The 24,565-nt window shown below is 40.3% G+C and overlaps 1 protein-coding gene across 3 annotated transcripts in view; it reads left to right on the top strand.

The window, feature by feature from the left end:
• Positions 1 to 24,565, top strand: part of hook3 (hook microtubule-tethering protein 3) — a 43,518-nt gene that overhangs the window by 15,909 nt on the left and 3,044 nt on the right. Inside the window, exons 9-23 of one of the 3 annotated variants that reach the window (XM_018750658.2) lie at positions 1,722 to 1,885; positions 7,639 to 7,779; positions 7,976 to 8,177; positions 8,804 to 8,914; positions 9,781 to 9,865; positions 10,090 to 10,159; positions 10,484 to 10,624; positions 12,994 to 13,081; positions 14,904 to 14,938; positions 15,060 to 15,142; positions 17,158 to 17,258; positions 19,185 to 19,289; positions 19,751 to 19,822; positions 20,150 to 20,286; positions 22,100 to 24,402. In XM_018750658.2, coding sequence (XP_018606174.1) covers positions 1,722 to 1,885; positions 7,639 to 7,779; positions 7,976 to 8,177; positions 8,804 to 8,914; positions 9,781 to 9,865; positions 10,090 to 10,159; positions 10,484 to 10,624; positions 12,994 to 13,081; positions 14,904 to 14,938; positions 15,060 to 15,142; positions 17,158 to 17,258; positions 19,185 to 19,289; positions 19,751 to 19,822; positions 20,150 to 20,286; positions 22,100 to 22,115 — 1,551 coding nt within the window. In that variant the 3' untranslated portion in view covers positions 22,116 to 24,402. Of the gene's footprint in view, positions 1 to 1,721; positions 1,886 to 7,638; positions 7,780 to 7,975; positions 8,178 to 8,803; positions 8,915 to 9,780; positions 9,866 to 10,089; positions 10,160 to 10,483; positions 10,625 to 12,993; positions 13,082 to 14,903; positions 14,939 to 15,059; positions 15,143 to 17,157; positions 17,259 to 19,184; positions 19,290 to 19,750; positions 19,823 to 20,149; positions 24,403 to 24,565 lie in introns of those variants that run through there. The other 2 variants (XM_018750657.2, XM_018750659.2) reach the window with 2 other exon arrangements.

Genomic DNA, 24,565 nt, shown 5'->3' on the forward strand with positions numbered 1-24,565 from the left:
CCTGTCTAGCTTGCAACCACTTAGAATTTTGTTTAATTTTTGCAGCCCAATAATAAAATCTCATATTTGATACAGAGGCCTCACCCTTGTCTTTTGGTTGACAAAGTTTGGAAAGCTTAATTCTGGGCGTTTTCCATTGTTCCAGATAAACCTAGAGATGAAGGTGTGTGTCTCTTCCCCACCCCCGCACAAATATGAGTACATTTTGCACTTGGTATAAGAACCGGGGTAAAACAATCATCCATCCGAACAACATTAATTGTACCAAATACTGAAATAGGTAAAGAGGTCCATGAAGCCAAGTCTTCCGTAGTTTTGTTAATTAACGATGAGAATTTTGGTGCTTACAGTGTGACTGACACACTTCTTGTCTTTTGGTTAGTAAAGTTTTGTTTTAGATAAAGTGACACTGTAGACACCTTGATCTCTAAGTTTAAAATAGTTTGCAAGTAGTAGGGTAGATTTTGGAATAGGTGTAACAGCCAAGTTGAAACATTTGGGCATTCATTTGAGAGAGAGAGGTGGAACATGCAGAGAGGAAGAGGCTGCAAGATAGCTTGCGTCCATCTATCCAGCCACTGGCTTCACAGGACAGCTTGCTGGGGCACCTACCTGAAGTGCTGCACAATAAGGTGAAAGATGCGCACCAGCTGCGGCACGGTGTGACCCTCCTCCACAATAATCTTGCAGGTCCAGTGCGTCAGCATCTTCATCATCCTCCTGCTGCCACTACAACCCATGATTTGAGCATGATGTAGAAAAAGCTTTATTATCAAACACTTAATGAGGTCATTATTAGGTATGTTTCTTGGGTCTACATTTTGGAAACAATTTGTGCTTTCTTTGTATTTACGTTTACATTTATTCATTTAGCAGACACTTTTCTCCAAGGTGACATGTGTCTTAGAAAGCAATACAGAAGTACGTAACACCTGTCACCTTTGCTGTCTTGCTTCCAGACAATGGTTGGGTAACTCAGCACAGTTTTTGGTGTCACCGACTGTCGTTTCTCTTCATAAAGAATTGATCAGTTCTCTGCAGGATGAGCAATAAGCCAAGCTGGGATCCATTGAGCATGTCACGCTTATTGTGAACAAGTTTCGACAGCTGTGGGCTGTTGCCGTGCGCATATTTATGCCACAAACCCTCAGATAATTTGCTAATAATAATAAACCTGCTAATAATGACATTTTCCATTTCCTGCTAATAATATTTCCACAAGAAAAGGGTTATGAAAGTAACTTTTTTTGACTCAAGCCTTTTCCTCAGTCGCACTGGCCTTTATTTAGAGCTAGAATAATAAACCTAAAAATTTGGCAATATATGGTTAGTTCTTTTATTTGGTATATAAATTTCTCCAAAGCAGCTACAGTGGGCACACCTTTCCCAGTCTAAGGACAAAAATGGTGGACACAATATTATGGAGGCATGCTGTATATGGGGGGGCAGTGCAAGTGCTGACGATGGCTCAGTGGCGCTTAGAATTTTATAAGTTTAACTTCACATTAATAGAAAAATGAATGTAATTATGTGATGTTTGAAGGTATGCAGCATGTACGGACCTTCATAGTTTAATAAGAAACTGCTGGATGGAATATGCATGTCTCCATTGAAATGTAGCTTGTGCCTGTTGTATATATGCGTGTTGTCTGGGTTTCTGTCAGGTTTTTCTAGACTGCATTTCATGAAGAGCTCCAAATGGCTTGTTTTCTTTCCCACAGGTGGCCGCACTGCAAGAGGAAAAAAGCAGCCTGCTGGCAGAGAATCATGTACTCATGGAGCGGCTGAACCAGTCTGATTCCATTGAGGACCTCAATAGCCCTGCGGGAAGGAGGCATCTTCAGCTCCAGACACAGCTAGACCAGCTCCAGGAGGAGACATTCAGGTGTGAACAATGCATCAAGACAAGTTCTTGTGGAATTGGTTTGGTATTAGAATCAGAATCAGAATGAGGTTTTATTTGCCAAGTGTGCTGATGCACACAAGGAATTTGTTTTGGTGCTTGGTGCTTTCAATATTACACACAATAGACAAGACAGACAGCTGACACAGAATAAATAAATAGCATATTTACAGATTAAAAAATAATAAATAGAAAAAAGTAATAAAAAAAACCAAGTAAATTACAAAAGTGGTGGGATATATTGTACTGATAGGAGACCTGTAGGGGAGTGTTGACTCTTCATGAGGGTGATGGTGGTGATGATGAAAAAACTGTTCTTGTATCTGGTAGTTCTGGTGGACAGTGCTCTGTAACACCTGCCAGAGGGGACAAGTATTAAGAGTTTGTGCCCAGGGTGTGTGGGATCAGTGATTTTGCTCGCCCGCTTCCTCGTTCTAGTCTCGTACAAGACCCGAAGGGATGGCAGGGGTGCACCAATGATCCTCTCAGTTGTCTTGACTGTCCTTTGCAGCCTAATTCTGTCCAATTTGGTAGCCGAGCCAAACCAGGCAGTTATGGCAGTGCACAAGACAGAATCAATGACAGCTGAGTAGAACCAGATCAGCAGGTCCTGTGGCAGGTTGAACTTCTTCAGTTGGCGAAGGAAGTACATCCGCTGTTGGGCCTTTTTCACGATGGAGTCAATATAGGTGTTCCACTTCAGGTCCTGGGAGATTGTAGGACCCAGGAACCTGAAGGACTTCACAGCTGACACGGTGCTGTTGAGAATGGTGGGGTGGGTGGGTGGGGGGGCAGTGCAGGGGGGTTTCTCCTGAAGTCCACAGTCATCTCCACTGTTTTGAGCATGTTCAGCTCAGCTATTAGTCCCTCTAATTACATTCATAATGAAAATTGAAATTAAGAATAATCAAGAGCAAAATGAAGAACACAAAATATTTGTGAAGTTAGAATTGTATGTGAATCACAATATTTAAAGCTGCATGATTATTTACAACAGCACCCCAGTGATTTAACTTCCAACTCTAAATTTCTTGACTGAAACATGAAAAAAATAAAAAACATTTATCATAAGGTCTGCTTGATGTCAGAACTAAACTCAAAGATATGGTTTTTCATATTAATGCAAATCCCAGATGTCTGTCTCCTATAATGGTCCCCTTGTGAATTGTGGGGGGGAGGGAGTTGCATGTCAAGCAAGGGGATGTGAGGTGTCCACAGTTACATATCAGTGCTAGGGTTCATTATTTAAAAAAATAAAAAAAACTTAAAGCACCATTTAGTTGCCGTCGTGGAAAAAGGAAAACAAACTGAGTATAACTTGTACTCCCAAGGAGGAGTTGTCTTTATTGGGAAGATTTTTCAAAATCAAAATGTTTAGCATCTCTGAACTAAAATGCCCAGGACAGACACCATGCCATATTGGAGACATGCAGCCTAGGTAAACGCCATCTCTGTAAGATGAAAAAAGCACCGCACTGTGTTCAGTGCTTGAACGGTGCCATAGGACATGGGTTCAGTTCCCGTTTAACTTGTGTAGAGTTTGTATGTTGCGTTTGTATGGGTTTCCTCCCATGGTCACGTGTTTCACGTTAATTGGTGACTACGAATTGCTCATAATGTGTGTGAGTGACAGTGTGTTACTTGCTCTAGGTGGTGTACTATAGTGTATGTGGCACTGTAAGGTGAAAAAGGACTCAGTGAAATACATTTGCATTTATGTTTAGTACTAGTATTAGCACTAGTCAATACTAGCAGTGGCTTTTTATACACAACTTGAAGATCACTTAAAACAGCCAGGAAAACACATTATTTTGCTCTTTCTTTGACAGAGTCCTACTTTAGACACAAATGAAAGGCCCAAAAATAGTACAGACATTTTCAGAGTTGGTGCACTCTCAGAAAAAACAAGTGCAAGTGAGTGTGAAAGTGTGTGTCCGATTGTACCGGTGATCAGTGAGGAGGCTGCAGTAATGTGGGATGGTGCAGAATTAGCCCCACTGAGGGAACATAGTGATTACAGTGTCTGCCTTTGGACTGGAAGGGCTGCGGTTCCAATCCCAGCTCCTGCTGTAGCACCCAAGTGAAATATCTAGCATACACTTCTCATATTCAGTAGCTTAACACTTTGTCACTTGGAGAAAAGTGTCAGCTGAACACGTACATGTAACTGTGACTTCCACAAAGTACTGGGAACCTCTTTTCACCATTTTCACTTGGCACTAAAGATCGCTTTCAGAGCAGTGAGATGGTCATGGATGATCTTCTGGCAACATAATGAACGTACAGCTTGCTGAAGTACATCAGTCTGTATTTGCAGCAGGTACAGAGAATCAGGTGAACAGTGAGTAAAACTGCCCACTGTTCGCTTGAATTACATTTGTACCCAAACAAATCTTTTCAGGCCCATGTCTGTTTTGCTGTGTCTTCAATGGAGACTATCTTTATTCTTACGCTTTCATGCAAGGGAAGTAGCCCTGTCCTGGAAAAATACTCCTTTTAATGCATAGCCTGTAGTTTTATGGAAGTAACATTGTCCTAAGAACATGCTTGATGCCTTCCTGTTTGTCTGCATCACCATATCATGTGCCTTAGGAAGAGCTAGAGAAATGAAGGCTTTTCTACATCTCTCGCAAAGCAAAGAAAGGTTTTCCAGGTCAGCCTCATTGCTGCTGCGGATCATGTCGTTCCTCAGTTTCCCATGATGGGAAAAGTAATTGAATGTCCTGTAAGAGTCCTCTCCCATTTTCACTCAGCTGCAGCGGCTTCGGAAATGGTTTTGAGAGAAACAAGCATTGCATTTACAGACCACGCTGCTTTGATACAAGTAAATAAATGAAATAATAATAGAAATAATTATGTATCCAACATGTTGGATGATTAATTCAGACTTCAAATTAGATTAGAAAATTGGATGGGTAGCTGATGTCCAAGCTGGGGGCAGCTGGTCGCATAGTGGTTAGTGCTGCTGCCATTCGACCCAAAAGTTGCGGGTTTGAATACTTTTGGAGGAAAGTGTCACCTACATTATTAAATATTTAATATATAGTCACCTAGCTGATTGATTGCATTTTATAACATGTTCTGTGCTTTTGTACAGGCTTTTATGTAACTGCATAAGTTACAGCAGGAAATGAAGAGCTCTCTGCAACAAGTGTCCAGCATGCACAAAGGGTCTGACTTAACAAGGACTGAAAAACTAAATAGCAGTCGTTCTCCCCTTTAAAAATATTTGGTGTGTAATTCCTCTGTGTCCAACAGGTATCTGAATATATCTTTTAGCAATCTGTTTTCACCCGGACAGTTTCTCTGCTGTACTTCACTAAGCGTGCTGAATCATGGAGATTTTGCCCGGATTACCATCATCTTAATTCTAGGACAAGTTTTGACGCTTATCCCCTGCTCTTGATCCATGAGAGTCCTTCCAAGGTGCAACTGTCTGTGGTTTACTGGACTTTACAGTCAGGCTGCTGGCCAGTGATGGAGAAACAATGTAGAGAGTAATCCATTTTATACACTCAAGGGTTTCTTCTAATTCAACGGCATTATTTTTGTATCAAGCAATGCTTCAGCAGTCGGACGAAGTGTTTCTTAGCTATATGTGAGGTTTTTTTTTTTTTTTAAAACTTGTTTACACAGATGATGTAGAGTGCCATCATCCTACAAGTCATGGCAGGTTCCCAAATACTTTGAATGTCTGAGAGCATCTTGTTTACTTAGTGATAATTTGTCCCCTGTCTAATTTACATTTATTGACATTTATTTATTTAGCAGATACCTTTTTTGTCCAAAGCGACTTCCAGTGAACTCCATGTAGTGCTGTCAGCCCAGACACATTATTCACCAAGGTGACTTACACTGCTAGATACACTACTTACAATGGGTCACTCATCCATACATCAGTGGAACACACCCTCTCTATGTCACACACACTATGGAGGAACCTGAACAGCATGTCTTTGGGCTGTGGGAGGAAAACGGAGCACCCGGAGGAAACCCACACAGACACGGGGAGAACATGCAAACTCCACACAGACTGAGTGGGCATTGAACCCATGTTGACAGCAGCGCTACTCGCTGTGCCTCCGTGCTGCCTGTATATCTATATATCTCTGTGTCGCCTATATATATCATCTATTAATTGACCAGTACAATGCATTAAAATGGACAATAAGGCTTAATTAATGTGATATTAAAGAAGAAAGCTAGTTGAAATTCTCCTCCTTTAGGTTTATCTACTTCTTTAATCCATAACTTGTTGAGAAGTTTTACCTCAGAGTAATTTTATAACTCTAAATATGCTCAACTTATGCTCAACCCTATGGCAAAGTGAATTAAAAAAATTAATGTGAAAGATGGTATTTTCTGTACGAAGAAGCAGTGGCCAAGGTAGAGGTTTGCTCTTCTTACCTTAGAGGGAATGCAAAGTGCTCCATCATAATCTGTCCTCATTTTGGTTCCTTACTTCCATTTCCTCTAGTGTTTGTTTGCCATGTACATCTATTTCAAGTTCCTCAAATAATGTTTTGTGTATAATATTTGTCCACACAAATGATGTGTGGCCCAGTCAATAAGTGGTAAGACTGGCCACTATGTGGCACTGCAGTGGTTGCAAGACATTGGCACTGATGGCCCATGTCTTACGTGAAGTCATCAACACTGACTTGAGCTGAGGCAAGAGAGGACTGTCATTCTGTGGTTGTTCTACAGTCCTTCTTGAGCTCAAGATTTTACTCATTCTTCATGGACTGATTTTGGCAGGATGGCCATGTCTAGGTCGATGGAGCACTGTTGCGAAACTTCTCCATTTGATACATATATATGGCTGTGATCACAGTTTCGTTGAGGTTCAAAGCCTGAGAAGTGACTCTGTAACCTTATCCAGACTGCCAGCCTTCAGCAGCTTTTCTCCATAGCTCTGTAGGAATTTCCTTTGAGCATGGCATGATGTGGTGCTATGAATATATTTTGCCAACGTGACTTTTGCTTGTAAAAATGGAATATAAACAGGTCAGATTGTATTCGAATACCTTATGAACTTTCATTCTACTGGGATTTTTACCGTAACTGCATGACACACATGGTAACAAGTAACGTGCTGGAACACTGCTTTAAGTTGTTAGTTTTAACATTTTCATATGTTCTCATGAAAGAGGTAGTTTACTTTCATATGACATTAACACAGCATTAAGATTAAAAAGTATTAGATTGTTTTAGGTAAACCATGCTTTGCTATTAATGTAGAGATTTGTATTATGTGTTGATGTACCGTATTTAAGGACGACAGAGAAAGACATGAGTGTAGTAATTGGAAAGGATGGTAAATAGATAAGTACTGAGAGTGGACATGGGTCCGAGGGCTTCAGTAAATATTGCTTCATGTTCAACAGATGCTATAGCTCTTTGATCTGTACATGTTTACATAGATCCATCCTTCTGTAACAGGTTTGTCAAGTCGGCTAACACTTGGTTTTGTGCCAGCCATGTGGCTTTGAGACTAGTTAGTTAGGCTAACATTGCGAGCCCTTTCCCTGTTCTCTGGATACACACACCCTCATCAAATCAATTCAGCCTCCAGCACTCTCCATTTTCCACTTCTTGGATTGACTCAGACCTCTCACGCCCTCCCTGCTGGCATGTATTGGGCAGTCAGTTGTACAGCTACCATTGCACTCTCTTCTTGTGTCAGGGCGACCTTTCCAGGTTCTAGTAGTAACTGGGTTTTACCTGCATTCCAGGTTGGAGGCAGCAAAGGATGACTACAGGATACGCTGTGAAGAATTGGAAAAAGAGATCCTTGAGCTCCGAGGACAGAATGAAGAGCTTACATCTCTAGCAGATGAGGCACAGTCACTAAAGGATGAAATTGATATCCTCCGGTGAGACATTTTATACATTTAGCAAAATGGTGCAGGTATACGGGTTGTTGTGAGGCCTGTCATGAAATTAGTTTTTTTCTTCTTCTTTTTAAACATACTCCTATGCTGTTATCTAGACCTTTGTGTTATATGTTATCTGAAACGGAGCAGTTGGAAACGGTTATCATAAAATCAGTTAATAAAATTGTTTTTTCAGACACTCCTCTGATAAAGTGTCTAGACTTGAGGGTATGGTTGACTCCTACAAGAAGAAGCTGGAAGACTTAGGAGATTTGAGGAGACAAGTGAAGCTTTTGGAGGAGAAGAACACTATTTACATGAAAAACACAGTCGGCTTGGAAGAAGAGCTCAAGAAGGCCAATGCGGTGCGTGGACAGCTGGAGACCTACAAGAGACAGGTATAAACACATGCCCAGCCCCCTTTTTCCGCACACTTGCTGTCACGATATTTATTTATTCGGGTGCAACACATTACTACCAAGCATCACAGTTTTCAGGCACTGTCCCCAGGTATTTGTACTTTTGGGTCCTTGGGTGTGCAAATCCAACACGCATTTTGAGCAGCATGTGTGAGTAGTTGCTGTTCGGAAATAAAATGCTGCAAGTGATTGGAACCAATACAAGACTTGTTACTGGTCACTTGTTAAGCATCACTATTCTGTTTTGTACTTGCATGCAAAAACAACAGCAAATGTGAGCAAGGACAGACAATCACTTTTTGGAGGTGCATGCAGGAGTATTTTTCTTGCTGGAGGGAAAATTGTGCTTTATGTAGCTTATCTTTATGGTTTTTGGGCCATTTTTGAGGTCACCATTTTGTGTCAGTAAAGGGATGGATCATTATTTTTCCCACTTATGAAATAAAAGTTAGTGTGTTCCTTGTCTGGACACCCATATTAAGGACAAATTTTCAGGAACCTATAATGTGCAGATACTAGGATCTGTGTGTATTAAGGAAAACATCAGTTTCATTCCCCGCTGTTTAATAGCAGTGCAAATGATGTACCATTGTCTGTTTGTACAGGTGGTGGAACTTCAGAATAGATTGTCCGAGGAGTCGAAAAAGGCCGATAAAATGGAGTTTGAGTACAAGCGCCTCAAAGAAAAAGTGGATTCGCTCCAAAAAGAAAAAGATGTAATGCCTGCATTTGTTTTCTTTGCTCAAACAGGTCAAGTTAAACAAACAAACACACACACACACACACACATTTTCAGAACTGCTTGTCCCATACGGGGTCATGGAGCCTACCCGGCAACACAGGGCGTAAGGCCGGAGGGGGAGGGGACAAACCCAGGACGGGACGCCAGTCCGTCGCAAGGCACCCCAAGCGGGACTCGAACCCCAGACCCACCGGAGAGCAGGACTGTGGTCCAACCCACTGCGCCACCGCGCCCCCGTCCCAAACAAACAAACAAACATTAGCATTAAAAGTGAATTAACAGAGCTGAGCCTGATCTTGTACAGAATGTGGTACTGCCATTTGTGCTCTTGGGGCACAATTTCATTTTCACCCACAAATTAATAGTTAAGGAAGCCACAGTTTTGTTTTCTGCAATGCCTTCCTTGTGGAATGCTTGCTTTTGGCTGAGCATTTCTTGAGTTAACCGTTGTATTCATACACTTTTCTAATCTCATAGGACAGGGCTGTCAAACATCCAGCCTGCATGGTGACTTGGTGGGAATTTGATCATGACCAAATTCTGTAATAATGCACTACATGAACTAGCACTAACAATTTACATCAGTACATTAGTCTTCCCGTGCAAACATGGCAGGTGCTATCAATCCTACGCAGCTAGTGGCACGAAACGAGTGTAACATCCCACCCATGTTAGGAGTTTAAAAAGAGGATACAACTGTCATGAATATAGGTTATAAGGTTTTTTGTGGCCTGAAATATTTTTCCAAAGCAGGGAGGAGCTGGAATACAGCTTTAGTTTGATCTGTGCTTCCTGAACTCTGCCAAAGACACCACGTTCTGCTCTCCCTGTTCTTTGTAGCGCTTGCGGACAGAGCGAGACTCCCTGAAGGAGACCATTGAAGAGCTGCATTGTATTCAGGCACAGGAGGGACAGCTCACTGCAGGTTTTACACACCTCATTTGTGAATGAAACTCTAAGAACGCTCTCTTGAACTACAGCTTTTCTTGTTTTACCACAATGTTACTAATTCTGTGTCACTTCGTACTCTGTATTAACAACATAGTAATAGGCAGAAATAGCAAGCTTGTCATTTTTATACATTAATTCTATGTACCTGTTGGTTATCCCAGCAGCTTCTGATGTTTTCATGTCTTATTTTTCCTTTAGGCCTGGTCCCATTAGTCTGCAACGAGACGCCTGACTCTCTGGCAGCAGAAATTGTCACTCCTGAAATTCGGTAAGAGTAAGGAAGCCCAACAGTGTTGTGTAATACAAGTAGCATTCTTTTGCATTGTTTGGAGCACGTACACATACAGTATTACCTTACTGTTGTATTGTTAACGTTATATAAATATCACATGAAAGGTCATGTTTCTCGTGTTCCAGTTACATAAATTCATATTTGAATCCCAGCTGGCCTGTATAATACAAATGTGAGTGTCTTTATGTAAAATATGCTTCATTTTTTTCTACATTTTGGCAGAATCTCCCTGACGAAGTAAAGAGAAGAAGGAAAACAAGCCGACAAACATAACTGAGCTTTTGTTCTGTTCCCCGCTAGTGAGAGACTAATCAGGCTACAGCATGAGAATAAGATGCTGAAGCTGAACCAGGAAGGCTCAGACAATGAGAAAATAGCCCTTCTGCAGAGTCTGCTTGAGGATGCCAACAGCAGAAAGAATGAGCTGGAGACAGAGAACAGGTACAACTAGACAAAGGACACTCACATTCTTGTCAACACTTACATGTATGACATACTGTATTATTAAATGCAGTGGTATTTTTACATGTCAGTCTAATACAGTGGTGATCTCAGTGAGGTTACTAGTCTTTTAATCACAATAGTTAGCGGTTTTTCTGCTTACATCTATTATAACATTTCATAAATTCATCTACAGTGCCATCAGTGTAATGAATTGTTTTGACTTCTCTAAATGTCGCTGTGGAAACAAACACTATGATTTACTGAAGACATATCAACATCAAGTACTGTGCAGTGGTGGAAAACACTTTTCTTCCATGTTGTTTCCTGGTCCACAAATCCAGTTCACCTCACCTTTCATTCCAATTTGCTATAGGTAGCAACAAGCATGTGTTGACAATGTATTTTATCTCAATTACTGTTCTGCTTTCTCAGTCCCTCCATTTTAAACTACTCTCTCAGGCTGAGAGAGGATTCACCCATCAACCATTGTTCCTCTTGAATCTGAGGCTCAGCAATCTGCTTTACAATTCCTCAGGGAGGCCAAGAAATCTGACCCCCCCCATAGTTGGAAAGCTGTCCAGTGGGTTTAACATCTCTGACTGAATCTCATCCACACCTCTAGTCTTTGCTTTATGGAGGCCTCACACCACCATAATGATTTGAGGAACAGTCATTCGTTGTAATCCACTGGAAATGTCAGTGGCCTCCTGGGAGGAGGTTATGTCTACTAGTTTAACACATTCCTCAAAGTGTTCCTTTTACCACTGAACACTGTCCCAAGGAATGGTCAGCACTTAGCTACCCTTGTTTAGCAGAGTGTGGGCAGGACCATGGATCATGCCCACCTAAGGTGCCAAATGCTTTGTCAGAACAACTTTGAAGCCACCTATTAGCTTTTCTCCATGGCTTCTTCAAACTCAGCCCATGTCCAGGCTTTTGTTTCAATAATTTCTTATGCTGCAGTTCTCTCTCTCCTGGTAGTCTCTCTCAGCTAAATCAAGAGCTACCCCAAAAGCATTGCCTGGAAGGCTTCCATCTTCAGTTTTCCTCACCCCTTATGATCACCAGGGGGTCCTAGTGTTGCCACCATGAGAGGCACCAGCTGCCTTCAAACCACATCTTTTAACAGCTGCATCTACAACCGAAGCCTTGAACCTGACCATTCTAACTCTGAGTCGGGACAAGGGAGAATTCCTCTCAGAGGTGGGAGGGGAATTCATCTCACACTGAGATACATAACGATTGTTCCAGGAAACACTCGCCTAACATTTGGGACCCAAGGTTTGTGTGCGCCATGCGCTGTGCATCAAATCCAACTCCCAGCCAGGGTAATCATTTGACAGTTCTGCCATTTACTTTACCAAGTATCCAAAATGTGTATAAACATGGTGCTTGTTATGGTGGCACATAAAACAATCCTTGATTGAACACATATCTCCTCTTAGCAGTGCAGTAACTAGTAACAATTCACTTCTTGAGTTTACATATAGCAACCCCTCCGTGTACCGCCATTATTCCCAATGTGAGTGTTAAAGTACCCCAGCAATACTATTTGTCAGTAGGCAACACCCTCTGAAGCTCATTGCCAACCTTCTCTTAAAACAGCTGAATGCTCACACAAACAAGAGATTTCCCTCCGACTGCACAGCCATCACCCTGCCTGCATGTTTTGTCAGCTGTAGTTCATTCACAGGGTATTTTCTTCCATGGAAGTGCAACTGAGTGGATGTTTTTTGCACTGTTCTCTGTGAATTCTAGACACTGCAGAACGTGAAAATCCCAGGAATGTGTCTGTTTCTGAGATGCTGCAACCGTCATATCTGGCATCAACAATCATGCCATATTCAAAAGCAGTTAGACTATGTGTCTTGCCTATTGTAATGCTTAGTCCAACAGTTATCTAAGCTCTGAACCCTGTCTGTATGCTTAGTTGAAACCAAGAGATTTGCTCTTTGGAGATGGAGGCTGTTTGCATTAAGTATGTGTACCTACTGCAGTGTCCAGTGGGTGTAGGTATTACTGGTTACTGTTCAAACAGTGGTATATTATCCTAAAATTCACTTGTGCCACAGTTGTCCCAGTCTTAGGCATGGCAAGGGGGGTGCCCCCCCATGTTGGTGTAAGTACTATTGTTAATACTTTTCAGTCCCCTAACACTGGACAAGTCCAGATATTTATTGACTTTAAATGGGGGCAATGTTGAGCCTGCCACATAGTTAGGACTTGCTTATAACATTTGTCTGGAGGAAATGGTACACAGGAAATGCTAACAGGGTGAAGCAATTTTCACTACAAAGTCATTTACAATGTATAATTTTTTTCTGGTCCACTTGTGTTATCATTTATTTCTGATTTACTTCTTACAGACTTGTCAACCAGAGGCTAATTGAGGGGCAGTCTCAGGTAGAAGAGCTGCAGAAGACACTACAGGAACAAGGATCAAGGGCAGATGATGTATGTATGTTCCCAGCATGGATCCTGGTCTCATCTTTTCTGAATAGGGTTAAGGTTCGGCTTTCTTTTGTCCTCTAGCGCAATGTTCTCCTATATAATAAATAAATTATACTTGTTTACCATACACATATTTAGCAGATGCTTTCATTGCATTAAAAATATTTAAGGTTTACAGATGGTATTACTTTTATATGTTCTTTTATGTGTACAGTGAATATTTTCCATTCTCAAATGCAGTGCTGTTCACCTCAGAATAATGTCACACTGTGGGGTTTTTATTCTTGGACTTTTATCCTTCTGCCCCCATAGTAAATCGAGCTTATATATTTGACATAAACATAGATATGTACCTGTACAGTATATAGGGAGTCAGGAGTCAATTAGGAGTTGTCATAAGTTACTGCACCCAGCTTTAAGACCCAAGAATGTCTAGCCATCGTAACAGCCCTTTTCACAGTCCACAGTAATCACAATGACCCTTTATTTAACGATAATAACCCACATATTAGTGAATGAACACAAGCATTATGTCTGTCTGCCCAATTAGCAGAGAAAAGCATCAGTGAACCTTCACTGGAAATTTTGTAGCACCTTTTCCGTGCTTTGATTCTTAAAGAATGGACCGGTATCGCATTACATGCAGCTGAGGACTTCAGTGACTTTGATCCAAGAAAGGCTGAGGCTAAATAGTGTTCACATGTCCGGGAGATGGGATGTGGTGGTGCAGCGGGTTTGGCCTGTGCCCACTCTCTGGTGGGTCTGGGCTTCGAGTCCTGCTTGGAGTAACTTGCGATGGACTGTTGTCTTGCCCAGGGTGTGCCCCCTTCCCCTCCAGCCTTGCGCCCTGTGTTGTTGGGTTAGGTTCCGGTTTGCCGCAACAAGCGGTTTCAGACTGTGTGTGTGTGTGTGTGTGTGTGTGTGTGTGTGTGTGTGTGTGTGTGTCTCCATACAGGAGAGCTGAAGAGTCAGTTAATCATAGACTGGTGCCATAAGATATAACTGTGGCTGCACAGTGAGTGTGTTTATGTAGCCGGCTGGTCGTAACTTAAGTGTTTGTCATAAAATGATACTTGAAGTGCTTTTCTATTAAGGCTTTTACAAATGCATAAGGAGGATTCAGCAATTCTGAGCACACTGTTCTAACATAAGGGAGCCAGGAAAGTACAGTGATGATGTAACTGATTGTTTTAAACTTTTAGAAAAGGAGCAGTCAGCCAAAAAAAAAGATGCAGGTAATGTAGTGAAGAGTGTTTGTTCAGCCTGTATCACAGCCAGGTCATTTAGGTCAAGCTTATACTGACAGTAGCATGATATGGAACGTAAGGACAGATTCTTTGGAACAAACTAGATTTTAGATAAATAGATGTGGTGTTTGTAGTTTTTTTTTCTTACCTTTATCTGAGAACATCTTTAAAAAATTTGGATTAATCAGTTTTCTAACTGCCGTATGAATTTGTGTTATTTCTGTACACACCTAGTTATAGGAAGTGTCTATATATATATTATTGAAAAGGGGGGTGCGGTGGCGCAGTGGGTTGGACCGCAGTCCTGCTGTCCAGTGGGTTTGGGGTTCGAATCCCGCTTGGGGTACCTTGCGACGGACTGGCGTCCCGTCCTGGGTGTGTCCCCTTCCCCCTCCGGCCTTACGCCTTGTGTTGCCGGGTAGGCTCCGGTTCCCCGCGACCCCGTATGGGACAAGCGGTTCTGAAAATGTGTGTGTGTGTGTGTGTGTGTGTGTGTGTGTGTGTGTGTGTGTGTGTGTGTTTCAATATGTCGTTAATTTCATGCTGTGAATTACTGGTAAATGTTTTATCTTTTGCAGTTTATAATCCTGAAGAAAAAATGTGACGAACATCTGTGAGTAATTTTTTTTTGTTTGGATGTATATCATTCAACAGAATGTGTACCATTTAACAGAAAAAGTGCTAAATACTGCCATATGTACTGTTTCTTGGGGCACTTTTATTGTGTGAAACAGAGAGAAGATACATGACGTAAGCAGTGAGCTTCAGAAAAAAAATGCTCAGATGGAAGATTTGGAACAAAAGTATAACACAGCTTGTGAGTATGATACATTTTATATTGTGTTACCAGTATCGCCTTGTTTGTTACTGTGTGCGTGCGTGCGTGTGCACGCGTGTATGAGAGAAATGTACAACTGCACATCACTGTAGTACATTTGGTGTTTGCATGCTCTCCCAGTTCCTCTGGGTGTTATGGTCTTCTCCCACAGTCCAACAGATAGACTTGTTTCAAGTGAATAAGTGCATCTAAATTGTGTGTGCGTGCGTGCGTGCAACCGACTGCTCTGTGGTGGGCTGGTGTCTCATACAGGCTATACGACTCTTTGAGCCCTTTGGTTCTCAGGATTTTTTTATTACTCCATACACTGGCTCTTTCTGTTACAAGCATCCACATTTTTTGAGGATTTCTTCATTTTTAATGGCATTTATGTTTTTTAAAACTTCTCCATGAATTGAAAGTGATCCTGCATTTTCACAGCTAGCCATTAGCCGGCAATAAATACAGCAAAACAGAACAGAAGTGTGTGACTAACCTGATTCACCACACATCCAGAGCTTGAGTAAGCATAGAAATGTGGTCATTAAGCTAAGATTTTGACACAACACTTCACTTTCACTTTGATACTTCAAAGTGACTTTAAGTGCTAAATGAACAAATGTAAATGCGTGTGTGACATTGCCCTGCTGTATAAATGAGTGAGTAATTGAGGGCACTTGAGTGTATCTAGCATTGTAAGTGACCTTGGAGAAAGGTGTGAGCTACTACTTGTAATTGTACATCGCTTTGGAGAAAAGCATTTGCTCAATGAATAAATATCAGTGTAAATGTCTCACAGTGCTCAGCTGTCAGGAGTCATGTGACACCCAAACTTGGTCGCCATAAACACAAAGAAATGTTTCATAGACTTAAACAGAGTTAAAAGAAACCCCTCGGAAACTCAAATGAGCATACTTCAGGGTGTCGCTGTATTTGGATTCAGTTGCATTTGTGTGGAGCTCTCCTTTGCTTTATCAGCCAAAACTGAATAACATAAACACACGGAGGGTTAGGATGCTCTTTATCTCCAAAACTCTCTATCCAAAAAATCCCATGATCAAATAGTCACTGTTATTTTTTCACTTTAGGCTTTTCACTTGCACTAACACTACGAATTTTTTCAACTTCGCAACAGTTTCTTTGTGTTGCTCAAAAGACAAATTAATCCCATGAATCACATCTTTCACTTCCAGACATAAGTACTTATGCTCCAGAGACAGCATCAGAATAACATTGTTGCTGGTGTGGTTCGCAAATGACCCCGCTTTTAGTTGACTTTATTGTAGATCTTATTTGCATTTTCACATTTACCAGTGTTGTTGGAAATGTTCTGGATTTCAGCTAGCAAACTAATAACCCTTTGAATGTATCGTTAAGTTACATGATCATCTAAAGTTGGGTATTTCAGTAGCATTCAGCAACACATACAAGATGTCACTACAGTGGTGTTAAATGTGGGTTGATAGGCTGCAATTGACACCATTAAATTCACTTTTACTGTGACAAAGCAGATTAATGAAAAATCTGTTAGTGCAAACACAACAGTACTTTTGGTCACAATTTTTTAATCAGAAATAAAGTAGGGTTTTGAAACATGGGCGCATGACCTTCACTTGTGTTTTGGTCACAATGAATGGTTTTCAAAATGTGGTAAAATATTTCCTTGTTTGCACCTCTCTCGGTGTCCAGGAACGAAATGATTTAACTAACAAACTTCAAATAATGAACCAATTCTAGACCCAGTTAAATTTCTGAAAAGCAGAGGACCCCTTGTATTCTATTGTCTTTCAAACTTCATGACAGACTGTTTCTGCTTCTGTCTACCAGTTGTGTTCTGCTGTTAATTATTTTGAAAAAAAAATGTTGCACACAAATCAAACTTTCCACTTCTCATTAGGTTTCTACATAGAGGAGCCACTGTCTTGCTCTCTGAAAATGGGTGGATAGATGTGTACATGAAATAGGTCCCCCACATATATGAAGTCAGGTGAAAAAGTTGTGTTTTTCCTTTTTAGCGCTTAAAGTTGAAGAATTGGAGGAAGCCTTAAGAAAGAAAGATGAAGATATGAAACTAATGGAAGAACGATATAAAAAGTACCTGGAGAAGGCCAAAAGTGTAAGTAAAATGTTTGTATTCTGTATTGGCAGTATGACTGTTAATATCGGGCAACACAGTGGCACAGCGAGTAGCGCTGCTGTCTCATAGTGCCTGGGTGGCGCAAGAGGACATGGGTTCGATCCCTGCTCAGTCTGTGTCTAGTTTGCACATTCTCCCTGTGTCTGCGTGGACTTCCATCAGGTGCTCTGGTTTCTTTCCACAGTCCAAAGACATGGTGTTCAGGTTCACCCATAGTGTGTGAGTGACAGAGAGAGAGTGTGTGTGTGTTTCATTGATGTATAGATGAGTGACCCAGTGTAAGTAGTGTATCGAGCAGTGCAAGTCACCTTGATGAATAAGGTGTGTGGGCTGATAACACTACATAGAGTTCATTGGAGGTCGCTTTAGAGAAAAGCGTTTGCTAAATAAATAATAAATGTAATATGAAGCAAAGCTAAGTCTTACGCAAATATAATGTATTTTGTGTGTATAGGTATATATACAGACACATTTATTTGCATATGCACTAAATGTATATCCCTGGTTCTCAAACCCATGAATGATTCATTATTAATTATTGAAGTAGTAATTAAAGTAGAATTGTTGTGGATAATATAACATCCATATACTCTTGATACAACAGTGTTTGTGTCCGTTCACATTCAATACTTGTGCATCCCAGACACCAGTGATGAGCCTTTTGTTAAATCACACTCTTAGTACATTTGACAGTAGAGGTGACGCTGTGATTTTGGCAAAATTGGATGAGCTTAATCACATGAAACAGTATCATGGTAGCCACAAATCACTGGTTGTGTTACAAAAAAAAAAAAAAAAGAGTCATTGCTATGTAAATTTGTATTTCTTTTCATTCCAATTAAAAACTCCTTGAAAATAAACATATCAAACAAGGAATAAGTGTGTCACAGTAATTGATCACGAGCTTTGCATGTTCTGGTGTTCAGAGTGAAAAGGGCAGGACAAAAGTGTATTGAGGGTTGTCACCCAAAAGAGTGAGAACCACTAATACAGGCAGTCACACATACACTGAGCCCTCAAGTAACAGGGTGCCATGTAATGAGAAATTGCTGCAGTGGCTTATGGAAGTATCTACATTTTTCATACAACAGCCGTTTTATTGACATTTTCCCCTTTACACAGTCATTGTGCTTTCATAGATAATGTCTTTTTTGCAGTCTTCACACAGACGCAACAAGCAGTACAAGTGCACACGCGGGTAATTGTCGATGAGTCAGCTTCCACTGTGGTTATCGCTTCGGTCATTGAACAACAACAAAGTAAACGTGGAATAAACACTCCTGGGAACATTTAATTTAACTTAGCATGAGGCAGCATGAGAGAACTACTTCCTTTTAGCAGATATATACAGAATGATTTAATCCCTAAAAATTCTGTGTGGCATCGTACAGTGTAACATGATAATGTAAATGTTTCATTAGAAAAGATTTGATCAAAATTGAGTTACATGTCCAGTATCTGTAAGTGATCTGAAGCCAGTGTCTCACAGACCCAGCATCTGTTCCCCAAGCATATAGGGCACTAGGTTATCCAGGGTCCACCCTGAATGGGATGCTACTTCACTGCAGAGTCATCAGAATTATTTTTGTTGAAAATGTGTAATGTAGAATATGTAAAATGTAGAAAAATTTATTTTTCAGCAAAGGGAACTTTTTTGACCTGTATTGAGATTCACTACAGAAAATAACATGATTTATTGGCACTCGTACTTGTAGATGATGTAAGTATTCAAATACAGACAATGCTGTCAAACAAATTTGAGGTTTATAGGAGTTTGTTTTTTAAAAAAATCCATCTATTGCGTTTCAAAAAAATTTTAAGAACTTTTTTAGACTGAAGCGGTGAGGGAGTTGATCTTTCATCAAAAGTGTTTTAAATTTGTATCTGTTTTTTCTTGTTTTGCAGGTCATCCGAACTCTTGATCCTAAACAGAATCAGGGTTCTGCACCAGAGGTGCAGGCTTTGAAGAATCAATTACAAGAGAGAGAACGAATGCTGCATTCTTTGGAGGTAAGAATAGTGGTGATTGAGAGAGAATCAATATAAGCAGAAGATGATAGTGATATAAGTTCAAAAGTGTAACTTTAATCTTTTGAATTGGAGCAAGTATGGCCGCATGTCACTGCCCTCTTGGATTTCGACGAGAACATAGCTGCTTTGTATGAGTTCATATGCAGTGCATACTGGAATGTTCACAAATGTATGAATGTTGGATTTTCAGGTTTGTGGGCAGCAGAGTATATTATGTACTTTGCGTGTTGCTGTAGTCACACACATGAGTGCTGACTGGGGACTTTCAGAAACGCTTTTCACTTGAGGCTCCTCCGCCAGATCTGTCAGCAGGAGCTCTGTGGTTCTCGAGATATACAGGGTTCTTTCCGATACGTACAGTACTGGTTTCGATATGCAAGTGACACTCATGCGGCCTCTCGGGAAGGGTGCTTGTTGACTCAGGCACTGCTCCTATACAGAAAGAATATGACAAGACGAAAACCCAGCGAGATCAAGAAGAGAGGCTCATTGTTTCTGCATGGTACAACATGGTGAGTGGGCTGTGCGGTAAAGTATGGTAAAATATTCAGGAGACAAATTTGTATTCATGTTTATATTGCTATGTAAATGTAAATGTAGTTACTGTAGTACGTGAGTGTTCTCAAGTATTGATTTTTAGTTCTAGTTTGTCCTTCCCGCTTGTCTCCAGTATATTCCTGGTAATAAAAACGTACCTTGCTGCTATAAGTAACAGCGCTAACTCATTCTGACTGCAGTTGTAGTCAAGCCTCGCACCACACACTGTCATAAAGCGGCACTGAAGGACACTGCTCTTGACACATAAGCCGTGCAGTGACACACGCTCTCTGTCTCTTCAGGGGATGGCACTGCAGAAGAAGGCGGCAGAAGACAGGCTCGCCAGCACTGGCTCCGGTCAGTCGTTTCTGGCGAGGCAACGACAAGCCACAAGCACACGGCGCTCGTACCCAGGACACGTGCAGCCCGCTACAGCAAGGTAGAGACATGGAAGCCTCCAGAGCATTTGAAAAGTGTTATCCCAGCAATTCAGAGCTTGCATGGTAGTATTTTAGAACAACAAACCTTGTCTTATTTCAGAGTTCTCGTAATTTTACTAACACTAAATATTGTACTTCTCACTTATTTTATGGGATTTTTTGTTTGTGCTTTATTTACTTACCAAAGGGGATTTAAGTAGAGATGTCACACATTAATTATTATATTTTGAATATGTTTAAGGATGAATTGCGGTGAGAAATTACCATTTGGACATACGTCACTTTTCCTTTCTGAAACTCTTCTTTGGTTATACGAGGGAGTTTTGCGGTGCATACAGGCTGCATGTTTTAGAACTAGTACAACCATTTCTGTGGCTCCTTAAAGTACAGAGCAGAGACATTATAGATTACTTGTGGTATATATATATATATATATATATATATATATATATAAAGATTTAAAGTGTTTTTAATTGGTATTTATCGGCTGCTCTCTAAATACACATTGTGCAGTTCTTTCCGTTTATTTAATAGAAGGCATTATTTTAGAAAGTGATGTTCTTCTGTGCCTTTTTAGTTCATAGACCGAAATAATTTCTCCATTTAAATCCCAATGGCAGATTTATTTTGTACATCTTCTGTAAAGTTTTCCAGTGCTTCCATTAAGTAAGATTATTTATTATGTTGGATCTCTTTGCTTAAAATCCCAAGGTCAGATTTAAAATAACTTGTAACCTATTGTAGAAGTATAGTGTTATATTTTACTTTAAAATGTCTTTAGTAACATCCTTATCTCTTTTAATCCTGCTGCTGTAATTACCAGAGAGTGATTCTGAGATTCCGAATTTGTCTTAGAAACAGTGTTGGCACAACAGCATAAGATGGAGATTTCTTAACTCGGTCATTAAATGTTTATTCGACATTTGTATCTTGAAACAATTTCTGCCGTCTATGGTGTGGAATCCCAATGTCTCATTATAGTATAAATGTTGTCATTGTGCTTTTCAGAAACATTCCTCCCAGTGAAATTTGTGTGTATTCAAGTGTGTGCCTAACACTGCTCACACTGATGATGAGGTGTGTGTAGAAAGCTAAAACTTAAAGTGGCTTCACTTCCATTTGGACACTTTGAAGAATTTCTGTTGTAACTGGCCTCAGCTCTGCATTGCCCCCCAAAAGCTCCCACGCCTCCCACACCTCTGGGCTATCGAAGCGTCCCATTAGAACGCCCATGAGAGCTGAGCACCTCAGACTTTTTGTGTTGTTTTCTTCCCCTTTCCCCCACTTCCTTGGTCTCCCAGTTATGTTGTTCTTTTCTCACCTGCGAGATGGATCATTTCAGATCAGTACTCTAGCAAACTTCTTTCTCTGTTGGTGTCTCGTCAGCTATACTTCTTTATTTTTACATAGCGCTCGTCTCAACAAATTGACCGAGAGCGCTAAAGAGTAAAGTGTTTATTTTTGCTCTTTATCCAGCTAACTGCATGCAGTTTTGTTCAGTTTTTGTCAGATTTATTTCCATAATGAGATGGCACTTTTTTTTTTTTTTTTTAATGAACACCTTTTGGTTCTGTTCAACTTACCTACCATCTGCTAACATTAACTCGGATCTCCTCTGTTCTGCCTTTGTGCCACAAAGGTTAATTGCGTCATGAATGTCTTATATGGGCTGCATTTGTTTTAAAACACATAAATACGTTTTCAGCTGTGCTTTACAATTAAAACTACAGTTTGCTGCTGAACTAACAAGCCGTTTTAGCCATGTGATACTTTATTTAATGGTATCTCTGTCTTTTCTCCTCTCCTCTGCAGCGATGTGATTGCATGACACCTGGCAGGGTTGGTGGTAGCATGACATGCCACTTGCATGACTTTTTGCATTGAAACAGAATAAAATCGAAATGACACACTAAAATCGGTCTCAGAGAGAGGAGATCATACCTGTACCAAGGCAACGCCCTTCACGGATGTGCAGGCATACTTGTCGAAACGTATGCATTGTTTTTGGGCAACAGCCGACGGTTAACACTTGGGTATTGCTGTGATCGGGGTCATCTTTTATTTTACTGTGTTGTTTTCTTTTTACAAGGGTTTGCTTCAATTTTGACTGCTTGTGTTCTTTGTTGACATAAAATTATTACAAATTCAAAAGCATTTGGCTTATGAGTGGTAGAAATTGCAGTCAAAATGTTCAGTGTTATTCTTTGGGACTCTCACTGTTTTAAGACAGTGACCATTTGTAGCTTTGCTATCCTTGCTTGCATGTGACTGTATTCTAATTTGTTTTGTTTATTACTTAACATTTTGCTGCTTGGTTTTGCCAGAAAGGTCAAAGGAGGACAGTAAAATTTGGATTTTTATGCTTGCTGTTGCTGCCTACCAGAATACATTTATCTTGTTACATTTTTTTCCTCTTAATTTCCCACTAATGTTTTGCATTTGAAATATCAGTTGAGGCATTCTGTCTACTATATTTACATATTTTCTCCTTGTTAAACTTTACAGCAATATCTTTTTTGAAATTCAGTCAGTTTGACTTTTGTAAAGGCATGCCTTGACATACTTTTTTAATTTAATCATGCAGTATTGAAATTCCACATACTGTCTATTGTTTTTTTGTAAAGCATTATTTACTAACTTCACCAGCTGTCTCATAAAGACAGGAAACTATTATAAAGTCATGTTCTGTTCTGTGTTCTGTCAGTCAGGGATCACCTTGAGTTTCCTTGTTTATACAAGGTTTATTATAGGTGTATCCTGACAATTATCAGCAAAAGAAAAAGTTAAGTGTGATTTTAGGATACCCTGTGTCTTCATTACTGTAAAGGGCTTAAACTCAGATGTGCTGAAACAGGATTCTGCTTTAGGGATTTTTTTCCAAGCAGCAAAACGAATTTTCAAATTCTAGGAGAGCATTCTGCAGTTCTGCTGTCTACTCCATTTCAGTGCATTTGTTCTCATGTTATACAGTACATTTGGTAAACAACTGGCATATATTGCATACAGATAGAGGGGAAAAAGGTTAAATTAGAAGAAAATTGATAGATTGTTGCTTTCACTTAGGTCAGTTAGCTTGGTGGCATCATATGATGAGCCACAAAGGTCAGATGATGCTTTTCAGCCGTCCATTCTGAAGTACCTCTTCACAGCATTAGTCAAATGACCAGAGTATGAAAAGGCACACCATTTACACTTTGTGAAGTGGTAGAAGGGTTTCTCGGAGTAGGAAGGTGTACTGTCATTTGCCAAGTTTTATATTGCTTGCATACATTATGTACATACTGTATGTGTGAGCAAGAAGTTTCATAAAAAGAGTAGGAGGTCTGTTTTTAACTTCAAAATTTGATACAATGTGCTTCCTGTGCTGCAAAAATGTACAATAATCAAGTTGTAAATAAAGCTTGTACAAAACTCCTGTTGTCTTAGCCATTGATATCAAACAATGGAGCAACCTACAGTTGATACTGGAGCACAATGCGGCAAAGAAGAACACATGGACATCGTTCATTACGGACATTTATCGGAACACTGGCACACAGCGAGAGGTATCACCGCAAACACAAGGAAATGATGCTCTCAGTCCAAGGACCTGCACCTCAAGCCAGCCTTCCCAACCTCCTCAGTGCCCCTCAGGCTTTCCTTTAACCTTCTCACACTATTCAACAGGTACTTACCCCCTTCCAATCCCTTTCAGCCCCCATAGCAGTTGGACAACATTTTTCCTACCATTCTCAACTATTCCCACTATTTACAATGAACAATATTTCATGCTCGAATTGGACACTCCACAAAAACGTGGGTCATTACAATACTAATACTTTCTCCTGTAACATAACGAAAAGAAGCATGGTGCCTTCTTACAAGTTAGTGTGTTCCTTTTATAGTCCTCAAAATTTCATAATGTCGATTTACAGCCAGCCTTATCAAGCACACACACACACACACACACACACACATTTTCAGAAGCAAATTTACCTAAATGAAGTTTTTGTATTTCATTGAGGAAAGTACATATTCATCATGTGCTGTCTTCTGTTCCCTAGTTTGAGGCTTGTGCAATTACCATATTAACAATCATTTTCCATCATAGTTCACTTGATACTCATAAGTACATACTTCACACCAATAATATTTTGTGTATTTAAAGAATTTTTTAAAGTTTTTTGCAGTTGCTTTAAAACTTTTAACTCCAAGTTAATGTCTGAGCCTAAGTGCAAAAAAAATTTAGTCCATACGCTTAGTTTTTCCTCAATCGTTTTGACACACTTCTCTAAATTA

The sequence above is a fragment of the Scleropages formosus genome, chromosome 5 (assembly GCF_900964775.1).
Source record: "Scleropages formosus chromosome 5, fSclFor1.1, whole genome shotgun sequence".
Lineage (NCBI taxonomy): Eukaryota > Metazoa > Chordata > Actinopteri > Osteoglossiformes > Osteoglossidae > Scleropages > Scleropages formosus.